Source organism: Psammomys obesus, unplaced genomic scaffold (assembly GCF_907164565.1).
Source record: "Psammomys obesus unplaced genomic scaffold, mPsaObe1.curated_primary_1811, whole genome shotgun sequence".
In the NCBI taxonomy this organism is placed as follows: Eukaryota; Metazoa; Chordata; class Mammalia; order Rodentia; family Muridae; genus Psammomys; species Psammomys obesus.
In genome coordinates, this window is record NW_026595981.1 from 2,836,254 (window position 1) to 2,852,526 (window position 16,273).

The window sequence follows — 16,273 nt, forward strand, 5'->3', positions numbered from 1 at the left end:
CTGAGCAGGGGGTCTAGGTCCTCTCCATGCATACACACATTTTTCTTAAAGGAGAGGTGGGCAAGGGGGATGGCTCAGAGGGCTCGGTGTCTGTTACCATGTTTGACTACCTGAGTTTGATCCCTGGAATTGACAGAGCAGGAGAAGCAACTGCCCTACAAGTAGTCCCACGACTGGCATGCAGTGCCCTGGCAACAGGGTGCCTACTCACATACACACAAAATGAATAATTACAAAACTTTACACACTCCATAAAAAAATAAAAAATTACACCTACTTTTCCAGAGCCCTAAAAACCCACACAGTGTATGTCAATTCTCCCCTGCATCCCATGTTAACCCCAGGTCCCTAAAACAGACATCCTTAGGTGGGGCTGGCGAAATAGCTCAGCAGGTGAAGGCGCCTACTGCCACATTCGCAAACCTGCACTCAATTCTAGGAACCTGCATAATGGAGGAAAAACTGACTCCCCCATGTTGCCTTCTGACTTTCATGTGTGTGTTATGGCACACATGTACATATAAAGAAAATAAATAAATATAAAATAAATCCTTAACGCCATCTGTTCCTTTCCCGTACATCACTGGGCTGCCTGGTCCTGCCCACTAACCTGGAAACCAAAGCTTAAATCTTCATCTCCTATCTGAACTACCACATAAGACTTCTAACAAGACCCTTGACTCTAATCTTGTCTTCTCCCCATGCTCATTTCTCTGAGACAAGATCTTGTTATACCTACAGCCCAGGCTGGCCTTAAAATTAACCCTTGAGTCTCCAACCTCAGACTTTCTCCACTTTTGTGCTTCACAATTTGAGAGTTACCTTCTCAAGATGAACACAAGATAAAAATGGGATGGCATCACTACGTGAACTAAACATAGCACTCAAAAGCTACTTGGAAATGTAAAGCTGACATTTCACAGCAACAGTGCAAGATAGTCCGCAATCTGGCCCCAACCTGTTAAAAACCTCACTGCAACAATCCTTCCTCTATACACTGTCTTTTCTAAACACATTATTCCACAAAAAACAATGCCTTATAGTTTATGTTCTTTGGTTTCTCTTTTTACTCAAATCTAAAGCAGCTTTGAAAGCTGTTTAAATGCCTATTCCTGCCTGGTTTTCTTTCAGCAAAATGAATAATTTTGTCCTCTATATTTCACTAACATTTTAAATTTCTATTATTAAAATAAAGCAAAAAATAATAGAAAAAAAATGTAGGTTTGAGACTCTGATGTATTCAAATCTTATTATCACACTTATTTATGTGTTTGTGTGTGTGTGGCTATACGGGTACCAGAACACGCAAATGGAGGTCAGAGGACAAATTGAGAGCCAGTTCTCCCTCCACCATGAGGGTCTGTAAATTGCACTCAGTTTGCCAGGCTGGCAGCAGGTGCCTTATGGACTGAACCATCTTGCTGTCTCTGGTGTTCAAATCATAATCTTGCCATTTACTTATTAGCTACATAGACTAATAATGGAATATTTCTTTAATCTATTTGAATTTCAACTTCATCTGTAAATTTAAAACAATACATTTATCAAAGTATAGCAGGCACACAGGAAACCTCAGTAATTAAATTTTCTTTCCAAATTTCAGTCTGCTTTAGTGTTTGCATGTGTCTCTATCAATGAACTCTAAACTGGTTGAAAGCAACACTCTGCAGATGGCCTTCTGTTTACAACAGGATTAGATCCTGAAAAGCCTAGGTATCCTAGAAAACAAACAAACAAACACCATTTATTATTGCTGGGTGTTGAAATGTACACCTTTAATCCTAGCACGCAGGAGGCGGAGGCAGGCAGAGCTTTGTGAGTCCAAAACCAGCTTGGTCTACACATTTAGTTCCAGGCCAGCTAAGGCCATAAACGAGAGCCTATCTCAAAACAAAAACAAAATACCACCAACAAAATATATTTAATAATACATCGTAGCCTTCCAAACATAACAGCTTAGCACCACACGGTATTGTAGACAGGTTATTCACCCTCATGATCCCGTGGCTGTTACCTTTGGCCCAGTAACCTTACCCAGTGTGCAGGAGAGTGCCATAGTTCAGGAAGACAAAAACTCCAACTGTACCTTTGGTAAATGCACGCTGCTTTTGCATTATAAACGTAAAAGCTCATAACCTGAATCAAGGTAGGTCAGGGAGCGTCTGTTCATGATGTTGCCCGCCAAGCTGATAAAGTCACCACACGAGATCAAGCACGCTGGCGACAGCTGCAGAGCTCATGGGCTCTGGCAGGCATGGCAGCACAAGCCTGATTCCTAGGGCTTCGAGGGCAGTCAGGGCAAGAGGATGGTGAGTTTTAAGCCAGTATGGGCTATACAATGAGTTGTAGGCCAGCCTGTTACATATGGAGGTCTTGTTTCAAAAAAAACAACAAATTGTGCTAATAAAAATCTGCAATTCTATATAGAAATTTAACCTTAAATTTTAAAAAACCATGAGGTAAATACAATCAATTTTTTCAAAATAAAAAAGCAAACAAACAAACAAAACCCAAAGTATCTACCTGTGCTAATATATAATTAGAAAAGTCTAAAATGAAAGTTGTTGTTTTGTTTTGTTTTGTTTTTTGCCAGAGCAAAAGAGGTGACAGATCAATCTGATTCAATAGACTTTGAGAAACATGAATAAACAACTTTAATGTTAAGATAAACTCACAAGCAGGGTTGTTTCTGGAAAAAAAATTAAAAACACCTGGTTTTCATCCAGGTGTGTGATGCACACCTTTAATCCCAGCAGTGGGGAGGTAGAGGCAGCCCAGCCAGGTCTATTGAGTGAGTTCCAGAACAGCCAGGGCTACACAGAGAAGCCCTGTCTCAAAAAACAGAAACCAAACCAAGCCAAACACCTGGGTTCAGGGACAAACACTACTCCTGCTGCTACAACAGAAAATGTTTATATTAGATACTACAGTTTTCTCAAAACTAACTGTATTCAATAGCACAACAAAGTGCTTACATTTAACAGACACTGAAGGAATAACTACAAAAACCATTTCGCAAAGAAACTGTCATCCTCTATCAGTTAACACATTAGGAATTACTTTAAGAAAACTTGTAGGAAACTGGTAGCATCCTAGCTCATTCCTAGAAACATTGCCAACAAGTCTGAGGGATCGACATTTGTGTCCAGAAGGAGTATAAAAAGCTATCTAAAAGTAAGTTTATAGGGAGTCACTTTAAGTCATAGAGAAAACTGCAGAGAAACTCTCTCTTAAACACTCCTTTTGAAGGGTCTGCACATGATACTCCACAGCCACTGTACTGACAAACGACAAAGGTGAAGACACAAATTCACAAGCAGTTTTTAAAACTGTTCTATTAATGCAAGAGTTAAAAACATAGGTTCCCTTACCTCATCGTCATCATCAGAATCATTCCCGAACACTGACGGTTTTTGCAAAACTCGGTGCAAGGGCTGTGTTTTCTTCGGCAATAAAAGCCCATACCTGCGTATTTTTTTGAAATAGAAATCAGACCATTATCTTTAAATGTTAAAACATTAACACACTTCTTCCTGTTGAATTTCCCAAATTAAAACATGTCATACAACCTATATACACCTAATGGACTTGCTGCTTTGTAATGATCTCAAAATTCTAATTTGTTATGATTTTATAATTATTATTGTCTACCTGGGCCAAACTCAAACATTATTTTTACTAAGGAAAAGAAGTAAATGAATACCGCCACGTGTTAGTCAAGTGACAGTCATCTTCAACAGGCACTCGATAGTGCCACCCTCTTGCAAACAGGCTAAAAATCAAAGCGCTCTAAACTGTCCTCTGATTTTTCCCCCCACTGCTGTGTACTCAGTTCTGGATAACGAAACCCAAGAAAACTTTTTGTAAACCCCAAGCAGAGATCTGGGCAAGTTCCCATTCGCTTATTTGGCTCAACTGCTTTTTTTTTTTTTTTTTTTTTGTCTGCGAACAAGTCGCCACCGTTGAGTGACCTCACGTGCTTTTGTCTTAGCGCCTGGGAACCATCATCACATTCAACTCATTTCGTTTCTCGCGATTTTGGCTGTTAAAATGCTGGAGCCGCGGGACGTAGCGTCAGAAGTTTGCACGCCCAAGATAAAACGTCCAGGCACGTACACAGTACTGGTGATTTGACAGCAGCGGACACCCGGGTCTCCTACGTGCCTACCCTCTCTCTGCTGCGGCTTCTCAGCACCACTCCTAACACCAGAAGGGAGGGCGAGCAGGCCTGCGGCTTCTCCCAGGGAGAACAAGGCCCTCTAAGAAACCGGGGTTTCTCTTCTCAGTGCCCCTGAGCGTTGCCAACCGGGAGAGACTCAAGCGCGGGGTAGGAAGCTAGACTGAGGGGCCTCAGACCGAGCTTTTGGAAAACAGAAAAGTCCCCCTCAGCCTAACTTCCTCTATGTCCTCACAAGTTTCTCAAACTTCGGGCTTGCGTCCTGAAAAGATGGACGGGGCGGGGACGGGGGATCTACGCTGCTCGGGAGTCCTCGCCTTCGCCCGCCTCTACCCCTGGCGGCCGAGGCCCTGCACTTCCGGCCACCTCGGACGCCCGGGTCTCCCTGCTCCTCACTCCCCACCTGACCCTAACTCCCGCATCACTCACTGCCGGCCCGGGATCGCCATCTTGTTCCCGTCTCGACCGACGCGGACGTGACGCCGACGTCGACGCGAGCACGCACACTTCCGGCGGCCGGAGCGCGCTCAGCCGCGGGGTTGTTGGCGCGGGGCTGGGCATCTCCGCATCCCGCCGGTGGTCTCGGAGTCGGCGCAGGGAGAGGGCGACAAGAGGCTGGCCCAGCGGCCCGGGGAGCGCGATCCGGCGCGAGCCGCGTGTCTGGAGACGGTGCGAACCGCAGGGCCAACCGCGCACCCGCTGAAGCCGGACAGGGTCGGGCTGGGCGCCAGCAATCAGAATTTAGCGAGTTTCAAAAGGGCTAGCCACAGGTACGCCGTCTGTTTTTCTTTTGGGCTGCTCAGAGTAGCCGCCTCTGGCTTATTCGAAAACGAAAGGCAGTAAATAGTACGTCAGTGAGAACTGATTATTTTGTTCAAACAGGGTCTTGCTAGATCACCCTGACTATCCGACAACAAAACTTTCTCCTGAAGGCCCCTGCCGAGAACTGAAACAGTATGTTAGTGGTGCCCAGGCATAGGAACAGGGTCATATCTGATACCGCTTTGACCTTTGTTTGAGACCGCCTTCCTATGTGCACAGACGAAATATGGCCAGAGGATTTTTTTTTAATGCGGTGCCACGCCTGCAATGAATTACTGTCATTCAGGAGGCTGAGGCAGGAGGGTATTCTGGACTACAAGGCAAGGTGGAAACCCAGAAGCAGAAAGACCGACATGGCATATAGTCACTTATAACTGGGTATTAGCCATATAATACAGTATAAACACACTAAATTCTATAGTCCTAAAGCTAAACAGCAAGGAGGACCCGAGGGAAGAGGCTTACTCCTCTTTCAGAATGGCAAACAGGATAGACATCAGAAATAGGACAAGACAGAGAACAGGACAGGGGCCTACCACAGGGGGCCTCTGAAAGATTCTACCCATTAGGGTATCAAAGCAGATGCTGAGACTCATAGCCAAACTTTGGGCAGAGTACAGCGAATCTTATGGAAAAGGGGGGAGATAGAAAGACCTGGAGGGGACAAGGAGGTCTCCACAAGGAGACAAAGCCCAAAAAATCTGGGCTTAGGGGCTCCTGCAGAGACTGATGAACCAAGGACCATGCATGGAGAGGACCTAGACCTCAGATGTAGCCCATGGGCAGCTCAGTCTTAATGTGGGTTCTCTAGTAAGGGGAGGCAGGGGCTGTCTCTGACATGAACTCAGTAGCCAGCTCTTTGATCACCAACACCTGGCGGGTTGGTCTTACTAGGCCACAGAGAAAGAGGATCCAGACAGTCCTAATGAGACCTGATAGGCTATGGTCAAATAGTAGGGGAGGAAGACCTCCACTATCAGTGGACTCGGGGAAGGACATAGCAGGAGTTGAGAGAGGGTGGGTGGGATGGGGAAGAGATGAGGGAGGGGGCTACAGCTGGGATACAAAGTGAATAAATAATAATAAATATTATTTAAAAAGAGACCAATTGCAAAAAGTCTATTAAGTTAGTGTTTCTCTGTTCTGTTTTTTCCCCCCTTATATATTTGGAAATCATATGAACATGTGGAGTGGTGAGAACTCTGGTATCAAAAGGAAGTGCCCCTGAGGCCTGGGTTATGTTTCAAAGAAAGGAGTTTACCTGTGGCAGGATATTTGATCCTATTGTGAAACCAAAAACTCTGAACTGTAAAAAAAGTTGCTTGTTTGGTGTGGTTGAGCCCTATCACACACCTTTAATCCAAGAACTTTCTGTTTATTGCAAACAGGTGATTGTGGTGTGGTTCACAAAGCCCTAGTATACACCTTTAATCTAAGAGCTTTCTGTACACAGGAGTTACTAAAATTAACCCTAGGTCCAGAGGTGGAACACGAAACCAGCTGACAGGGATTAAAGAGTGGGAGGGACTTTGAGTTGACAGGTATATAAAACAGCTTAGAGAAATAGGAAGGGCTTTTTGAGCTGGGTCGTTGGGTCTTGGGTTTTTTTGTTTTGTTTTTGTTTTTTTGCCTTTTCCTCCTGGGCTGTTAGCTGAGCTAGTGAGCCTTTTGGGTTTTGTCCATCTAGATCTGAGCTGAGAACGAAGGTCAGCTGGGTGCTTTCCCTTGTCTCTGAGCTAGCCCTGGGTTTGAAATCCCATACTGCAGAGGGGAAAAAAAGTGAGCCTTTATTCATTCCTGTTTTGGTATAACTGGTTCTGTTTGATTAATATTAACATAGTATGCCTTTTAAAAAATCTTTTTACTTTTAACCCGTTTTAGCATATTTGTGATATGTTTATATTCACATTGGCTTTCTTGCTGAGAGTATATACTGAGTCTTTTTAATGCTTGCTATTTGATAATGTCATTGGAATGTTTAAATACTTCTGCTGAAGTGGCTGTGTATTAGGGTTCTCTAGTAGCACAGAACTTATGGAACAACTCAACTTCCTGTCAGTCTGTAATGACGTACGGTTGCTTGTAGTTCAGCTAACCCAACAATTGCCGGCTGTGAACGAAAGTCCAACAATCTAGGAGTTGCTCAGTCCCATGAGGCTGGGTGTCTCAGCAGGTCTATGTATAAGCTGGAATCCCAAAGAAGTAGGCTCCAGTGGATGTGTGTAAGCAGGAGAAGAACGAACAACCCCTTCCTATCGTCCTTATGGAGGTCTCCAGCAGAAGGTATGGCCCAGACTAATGGTATGCTTCAAGCTTGAAGTGTGTGTCAATCCAGCTCAAAATTGTGCCCTACCACTGTAGTGAAATGAATAACAAAGCCTTTCTGCCTGGCTTTGATTGAAATGTTTCAGCAAAGCCTTTGCTATGTTTGGGTCAATCAGTAGAGGCTGAGAAACTGTTTTGAGAATTTTGAGAAATTTGAGAATTGTCTAGAGAATTTGCACTTGGTACTATGTGAGAGCAGAGGACCACGGGTTCAACTCCTGCCACTCACATGGTGCCTCTGCAACTCTGGAACCCCAGTTCGTTCCAGGGTATCTAGAACTTTCTTCTGGCCTCTTAACATGGCCAGGCACAGAGGTGGTGCACATACACACATGCACATACAATCTTGAAAAAAAGAATTAGCCAGGCGCAGTGGCGCAGATTACAGAGTACTGTAATCCCAGCACTCTGGGAGGCAGAGGCAGGTGGATCGCTGTGAGTTCAAGGCCAGCCTGGTCTACAACGTGAGTCCAGGCCAGCCAAGGCTACACAGAGAAACCCTGTCTCAAAAAAAAAAATTTTTTTTTCTTTTTTGCACTTACCCACATATTTACCAGTTCTGATGTCTCTATATCTTTGTTTGGATGTTGATTACTATCTAACATGACATCTCTTACATTTTTTTTAAATAGAAGACAGGATCTCACCATGTAATCTCTGCTCTCAGAGATCTGCTTGCATGTGCCTCCAGAGTTCCACCACACCCAGCTAAATTCTTTTTTGGAAAGCAGCTATGCTGAGGATAAAATGTTTGTCTTACAAACACAAAGCGCTGAATCTAATCCCTAGAACCCATGTTTGTTTGTTTGTTTGCTTACTTGCTTTTAAATGCACATAAAGTATAATGTTAGCCTTGGAGGAGATGGAGACACCTGACCAACCAGCTTTATCCTGTCTTGCTTGGTGAGTTCTAGATGAGAGAGAGGGGAGGGCGGATAGTGCTGATGAATGGCCTTGTAGGTTCCCCTCTGGCCTCCACGGCACAAATATGCAACCCTCTCCTACACATAAGCACACATGTAATTCACCAGTGAAAATTCAAGTTTACCATTGAAAATACGACTCAATAGTTGATATTCAGAATGTTACCATGTAAATTTTAGTATACTTTCTATACTCTAAAAACCCTGTTAGTGTCTCTCCCCCAACCCCAAGTCCTCTGACCCCAGGCAGCCATCAGTCTACTTTCTGTCTTTAAGGATTTGAAATAAGATCAGTTTTTGCTTTTTATATTCTGAAAGTCAATTATTAGATATATTAAATATTTTAAGAATGTCATATGTTCTTAATTAGTTGACCCCATTTTCATTATGAAATTACCATCTTTACCATAACTGTCCTTGCTCTGAAATCTTTGTGTGATCTAACTATTTTAGTTTTTTTTTTTTTTTACACTAACTCCAGAAAAATTAAAATGATGTACAAGGGTGAAAGATAATTGTACATTCCACATAACAGATAATAGTCATGGTAACACATATGAATTCCCATCCATTATAACTTAAATGAAGACATCATATTGATAGAGGAATGGTAAGTATTTATATGTGCGTGTTCACACACACTTAAAGCTTTGGGAAGAAGTTACATTTTTGTATTTCAAATTAGGAAGTTAATAAATATTGGCAAAATTGGGAGCATAGAGAATGTACCCACACAGCCATGTTATTTAGCACTGTAGAGGTAAATAGCAAGATTACGGCTGACATGCAGAGATTGGCAAACAGCCCTGGCGTTAGTTAAGGACTTGCTGCATGTGGTCTCAGGAAGATATTGCATTCTGACGTCATGGTATGAAGGTAGCCAGCAACAACACGGCCAAGGCCCCAACCAGACTTCTTATTTTGAGTAAAAGTCTCCTTTCTGTAGCCAGGGCTATCCTAGAATTTAGTTTTCCTGCCTGAGCCCCCTAATTCTGGGATTACAGATGTATGGCACCATTCTGGGCTTCCAAAGTATAGTTTACCAGAACAGACCCCTGGCTAGGACAAATAGTATGTGTTACTTTGCTTAAAATAAAGAAGGGTCAAGAGCAAAAACTAAAGCATCCTGCCAGGCTGACTACCTCTTGCTGTAAAGATGGAATGGGATCCTAGCTGGAAAAGCTTCTAACTTGATGTATCAGGTAATCTCCCGTTACCTTTGAAGCACTGTAATGAGCCAGTCCTTGGTTTTCATCAACTAGAATTTTGGCTTCCCAGACACATTGTTGAAGATGGTTCTTTGCTCAGTTGGCGGTCTGCAGTAACAATGGCAATTGCTACAAGGACTCAAGGACACAGAGAAACCATGGAGACTTTAAAACCCAAGTCTGGGATCTTTACCTCGAAATGCAATAAGGATAGAAATAAGCTAAGCTGGGAAATACTCCATACTCCTGAATGCATAATGAGTCCCACTCTCTTGGGCTTCTGGGAATGAGATGAGAAAATAGTCCCTTGGAATTGAGGACAAGACAGCTGTGGGAACAGTATCACCCAAACCAATGGATTATCTGTTCAATCTTACAACGTGAATGTCACCCTGTCACTGTCACTACTTGCCGACTCTAACCTTTCACCTCGCTACAACTTCTGCTCACTTGTAGTGTTCTGAGAGCAATGCAAGTCAACTCTTTGAATGTCCACATCACTTTTTGTCTTTCTAAACACTTAATATATTTTAAGGAAATATATGGAAATAAATGGACATTCCATTTGTTATGTCTCAATTTTATTTGTCTATGCTTTGGGTATTTTTTTTTTTTTTTTAATGTGGGGAGAGGAAAGAGGGATCTCTCTATGTAGCCCAGGCTGGCCTTGAACTCACAAGTCCTGCTCAAGCCTCCTCAGTGCTAGGATTACAGGGCTGCAGGCCACACCCAGCTGAGTACTCTTTATGTAATTCTATCACGAATCAGCTTCATTTTAGTGGGTGCTGACCCCCGATTGAAACAGCTATGGCTTGAGAGTCATGTGATGGTATCACAGGAATCAAAATACCATCACCCAAAGAGGCCTCCGCAGCTGAAGTCTCTAAGGACAGTCTAGGCATAGGCAATAGATAGGGAGTAAAATTTAATAACTCGAGTATGAGGTAGTTATTGAACTGATTCAGGAAAAAGAAACAGGTCTTATATGATGGCTGTTTCAGTTGTCAATGGACTGTACCTGGACTAGACTTCAATGCAGAAATGGAGGCACGCCTGTGATCTGGAGCTGAGGCAGGAGACAGCATGCCTCTAATCCAGATCTTGAGGTGGGAAGGCACCCCGTTAGTCTAGGCCACAGCTTCTGCTGGAGACCTATGCAAGGATAATGGAAGGGGGAAGGTCCTGCTCGTTGCCTGCTTGCACTTCCCTTGCTAGCACAACCACTCCATTGGCATTGGAGCCTGCTTCTTCGGGATTCCAGTATACACAGAAGACCGGCTGAGACATCCAGCCTTGTGGGACTGAGCAACTACTAGATTCTTGGACTTTCCATTTACGGCTGGCCATTGTTGGATTAGTTAGACTATAGCCTGTAACTCATGCCAATAAATCCCATACATATATATAATTCTGTGTGTGTGTGTGTGTGTGTGTGTGTGTGTGTGTGTGTGTGTGTGTAGAGATTCACACTGTAAGTTCTGTGACTCTAGGGAACCCTAATACACCTTACTATATTCAATTAATTCTCTTGTCAGCTGAAAGAATGTCTATATTTAGGGTCTCGCATATCCCAATGTTGCTAAAATCCTTTCTGTGGGGGAGATGCGAATACCCACCCCTTTCTCCTAAGGATCCCAATTATGAACAGGTGCCATTCCAGCAAAGGTCACTCAAGGAAAGCAATGAGTTAATTCAGCCTCCTTACATAGCACTGGTGAGGGTTATGGGCAGGAGCCCAGGCAACCTTAAAAGCAGCCACACTGGAAGGTGGATCCAGCACGGATTCTCTCATGGCTGCATAGTTGAGTCTCCTCCCCTCCCCCATCCCCGCCCACATTATACACTCCAGCCCCTCCCAGAGGCCAGAATTAGGGCAGAATTGCAAACAACTGGTTGGGAGGGATGGCCAGAGACTCCAGTGCGAGTCCCATTCTTCCCTGTCTCCTACGAGCTCAATAAGCTCAGCCATGAGGACATTCTGCAAGCAGATGTGGCTGCTCTGATAAAGATGGTGGCCTCAAGGCTGCTGTGGAGGATCTTGACCTTTGAACTTCCTGCTTTCAGTTCCGGAGTGCAAGGATTAGAGTTGCGTGCCACCACACCTGATTTTGTGTGGTGCTGGAGATCAGTCCCAGGGCTTTGTGCTTGCTCATCAAGTGCACTACCGACCGAGCCGTCAGGCTCTCATCTTTCCCAGAGCGGTCTCGAACTCCCAGTGCCTCCCGCCCTTGCCTCTGGGTACCGGTGTCAGGTGCATGCCACCATACGTCTTCATAAGGTCACTAGGGGAGAGATCTTCTGAGTCAGGGTTAGGGAAGTTTAGAGAAATTCAGGACAGCTGGTGCACTTACATTTAGACTGTCACAACAGGACGTAAGAGGCCAGTCACAAAAGAGATTTTGTGTGGTCCCTCTTACATTTGCCAGATACGCAAATCCATAATGAAAGTAGATTTGGAAGCTATATGTGTAGCACGTGCCTTTAATCCCAGCACTCAGGAGGTAGAGTACGGAAGGTCTTTTTTAGTGCAAGGCTACCCTGGTCCACTTAGGGCAGCCAGGGCTACACAGTGAGGAAAGTAGACTGGTAGCTACTAGCAAGAGCGTGTGTGTGTGTGTGTGTGTGTGTGTGTGTGTGTGTGTTTGTGTGTGTGAGGTGTAGTGGCACAACTTTTAATCCAGCATGTGGGAGGTAGGGGCAGACAGATCTATGTGAGTTCAAAGCCACATGGTGTATTCCAGGACAATCAGAGCTACTAGTGAGACCCTGTCTTGAGGAACCAAAAATAAAAACAGATAAAAAGAGTCGGGGAAAGTGGGACTGAACAGATGATGAATATGGGGATTCTTACTGTGGCAAGATGCCCTAAAATCGCTACAGCGGCAGTGCAATTCTAGGGACCTGCTGAAAACTGCTGAACGGTATACTTCAGTTGAAGTGGGTGCTATCTGAGGCATATTTCAATAAAGTTGTTGAAGAGCAATAAGCCCCTCACCCCCTATCCCCCTTTTTTTCGAGACAAGGTTTCTTTGTGTAGCCCTTGTTGGGATCCGTAAGCAGGCATCTCTACGGCTAGCCCTGAGGGACCTGACAAACGGGACCTCAGGCGTATGTGAGGCCGCCTGCAGACCACCTGAAACCACCTGAGCCAGCTCTGGGTCACATTATAAGAGAACTCGCCCCCCCCGCCCCCTCCTTGCCCTATCCAGAGACGGTCTTCCCTTAAGAAAACTCCCACATGGAACCAGTCCCGTGGCATGATTTGTGAACCCGCTGTGTAACTCTGCTGCACAACCCTAACACTGGTGCACTTGGCCAGCAATAGGCACTTTCAGTGGCGTGGAGGTTGCTTTCAGCACTGGCACCCCACCCGAGAAGCTGGAAACCTATTTCATTCCAAATCTGCCCACAGTCAGATGATTTTTTGCTGCCTGCAGCACCAGCTGGATTGGTGAGTACCCCTCATTGGTCAGCATAACTGTCTCTCTTGGTAAGGGAAAATTGACCATTGGACATTGAGCGTTGGCAACTTCCTATTACCCTTTGAGTCAGAGGAACCCCCAAACATGATCTTCATTGGCTACGGTTGACCCTTTTTGCTGACCTCCATTTAGCGATTCCTCCTTCCCTTGGGTGAGATTTTTTTCCCCTTCTACGTGCACAGTTTCTCCCCCCTCACACTCACCTATGAACATATTAGAGCTAGGTAAGCTGTGTCTCCTGTGGGCAGCTGTGCCCTTGGTCTCTGGCCAATGCTGACAAGTTGTTGGATCAGGTAGGGTCATACTATTCTACCTAGCCACACTTTGCCTTTGGGACGCCTCTGGCAGGTCACTGACTCCTACCCTCCAGATGGGAACTGCCCATTCATTCCTCCAGTGACCCCACTGGGATGTCTTCTGGAGAATTTTAACACCCTGTGCATGGAGCCTGAGTTAAGGGCCTCTTAGCTCATACGCCTCTGCGATAAAACTTGGCCTACATATTACTTAGATAATGGTTCAAATTGGCCGATTAACAGCACATTAAATCCCAATATTTTACGGGATCTTTTTAATTACTGTCATCGATCTGGTAAATGGAAGGAAGTATCTTATGTTCAAGCTTTCTCTCTTCTCTACTCTAAACCTTCTCTCTGTTCTTCCTGTTCTCTTTCCCAACTTCTAGCTATAAAGTCTCAACCTTAAGAGTTCTCTACCTTTGACCCTGCAGATGAACCTCTACCTCACCGTCCTCAACCTCCGGCTTCCTCCTCTTCCTCTTTTGCTTCTCCAGCATCTTCACCCCATCTCTCCAGCCTCGTCCCCTACTTTGGCACCTACTTTCACCCTACCAACAGCTATTAGGCCCCCTGCTACCCACTCTCACTCTATAGCAAAGCCCCCTTCTTCTACTCAGCATAAACCGGCCTCAATTGCAGGAGGTGGCCAGTGTGGATGGCTTAGTTAGGGTGCACGTTCCCTTCTCATTAGCTGAACTTTCTCAAATAGAAAAGAGACTGGGATCCTATGCCTCTAATCCTTCTACTTTCCTTAAAGAATTTCAATATCTCACTCAATCTTATAGTCTTACCTTCCATGAGATGTGTGTGTGTGTGTGTGTGTGTGTGTGTGTGTGTGTGTATGATTCTTTCCAATAACCTATTACCTGAGGATTGCAGGTGAGTCTGGAACAGACTAGAACGAGGTTCAACAAACAAATGCAGCACACCTGGTTGGGGCTGAGGCGGTGCCTGAGCAGGATCCACAATGGGATTATAATACCCCGGAAGGCATTCTAGCAAGAGATGAGTTCACAACCTGCCTCCTGGCTGGTCGCAAGGCTGCTCTTAAGCCAGCTAATTATGAGAAGCTCCAGGAGGTCATTCAGGACAAGAATGAAAACCTGTCTCAATTCCTAGAGAGCCTTACAAAGGCCTTGTTACAACATACTAACCTAGACCCTGAAAATACAGAGGGCAGGCAACTCCTGATGACCTACTTTTCCTCCCAGAGTTACTCCGACATCAGGGCTAAGCTTAAATGCTTGGAGAGAGGACCTCTGACTCCACAGGCAGAAGTCTTAGTGCTGGCCTTTAAGGTGTACCATGGGAGGGATGAGAAAGCCTGCAAGCAAAAATACCAAATGCTGGCCAAGGCCATCTGACCAGCCTCAGCCACTACCCAGGCTCCCTTGCCTCCTAATGCACGAGGACCACAGGGTCCCTGTTTCAAATGTGGTCAAGAAGGTCACTGGGCCTGGTTTTGTCCTAACCCCTACAAGGCACCAGGGCCATGTCCAAAATGCCACCAAGAGAGATGTTGGGGTGTTGACTGCAACCTTTTCTCCCATGATATGGGGGCATACCAGATCGTCCTCTGGCTGATATCCTAGGCCTGGCTACGGACGAATGAAGGTGCCCGGGTTCCCTTGACCTACCACTGCCATGACTAGCAGGGAGCCACGGGCAATTATCATGGTATCAGAGCAGTCCATCTCCTTCCTTGTGGACACTGGAGCCACTTACTCGGTCCTGACGGAGTACTGGGGACCAACCTCTCCTTCTAGTTCCCCTATTGTTAGGGTAGAGGGATAGCCTTGCCAGACTCCACCACTCAGTTGTATTTTTAGGGGTGTTTCCTTGACTCGTTCCTTTTTAATGATGACAACCTGTCTAGTTCCCTTACTGGGAAGGGACATTTTAGGCAAAGTGGGAGCCTCTATCTCCTTTACTCCACCCATTTGCCTGACCCCGAGCTCACAAGCTTCCTCTCTCCTCCTTCTCCTAGCTACCCTACCTACCAGTTTCGACACATCACTTCCTTTATCAGCCTCTCAAGTGGACCCCCAAGGCTTGGATGCCACGTAACTTTAATGCACAACCCTAACAGCCCTGGAACTCCCTCTGTAGACCAGGCTGACCTCAGAGATCCACCTGCCTCTGCCTCCCGAGTGCTGGGGTGAAGCCAGGCATGCTGCCCGGCTTCAGTCGGTCCTTTTGAGCTTGTGCCTCTGAGCTCAGACTCAGAGCCTTGCACTCGCTCAGCAAGCACGCTGTTCACCACATCCCAGCCTCTGGAGCCTTTAGAGGCCCCTTATCAGGGTCTCGACACATTACACACTGTTTCTGGACATGCTGTAATCATAGAAGGAAATGGTCGCCATCATTTACTAAACAGTGTCCGTTTGCCTGTGTACTATAAGGAACCAACTTGGAAGCCTGATTAAGATGGGGCTAGAGGAACGGATAAGAAATTAAAGAAACAAATAATATGTAGCAACACTCAACATCAAAAGTTTAAAAACATACACTTAGTTAGATAAAAAGCTACAAACTGCTCCTTTTATTTACCAGATGAGGTTTCTCTGTGTAGCCCAGTCTATCCTGGAACTCACTTTGTAGACCAGGCTAGCCCCAAACTCAGAAATCTGCCTGCCTCTGCCTCCAGAGCACTGGAATTAAAGGCATGCATGACCTTACCTGGCTACAGCCTGCACTTTTTAAAAAGTAAGTTTCTTTGCAAGAATCTTTTCAGTGGGCCAGAGAGATAGCTCAGTGCTTAAAAGTGTATGCTGCTCTGGCAAAGGAAAGGAGTTCTGTTCTAGCTCCTGTGTCACGTGGCTTACAATTGCCTTAAATACCTGCTCTGGGGCATTGGATGCCCCTCCTGGGCTACCACAGCCACCCACACACAGTGTGCCCCTACACAGGAAATAGGGTCTCATCAGCCTGTACAGTTTTTACGCTTGAATTTCATCTTAGCAAAACAATGTTTGGAGAGCAAATGCCTTCACACACACACACACACACACACACACACACACACACACACACACAC

The 16,273-nt window shown here is 45.3% G+C and overlaps 1 protein-coding gene across 1 annotated transcript in view; it reads right to left on the reverse strand.

Annotated features, from left to right (window-relative positions):
* Positions 1–4,647, reverse strand: part of Nsrp1 (nuclear speckle splicing regulatory protein 1) — a 33,130-nt gene extending 28,483 nt beyond the window's left edge. Inside the window, exons 1-2 of the mRNA XM_055620503.1 lie at positions 4,607–4,647; positions 3,372–3,465 (exon numbers count right to left, since the gene is read on the reverse strand). Coding sequence (XP_055476478.1) covers positions 3,372–3,465; positions 4,607–4,626 — 114 coding nt within the window. The 5' untranslated portion in view covers positions 4,627–4,647. The remainder of the gene's footprint in view (positions 1–3,371; positions 3,466–4,606) is intronic.
* Positions 4,648–16,273: the final 11,626 nt, after the last annotated feature.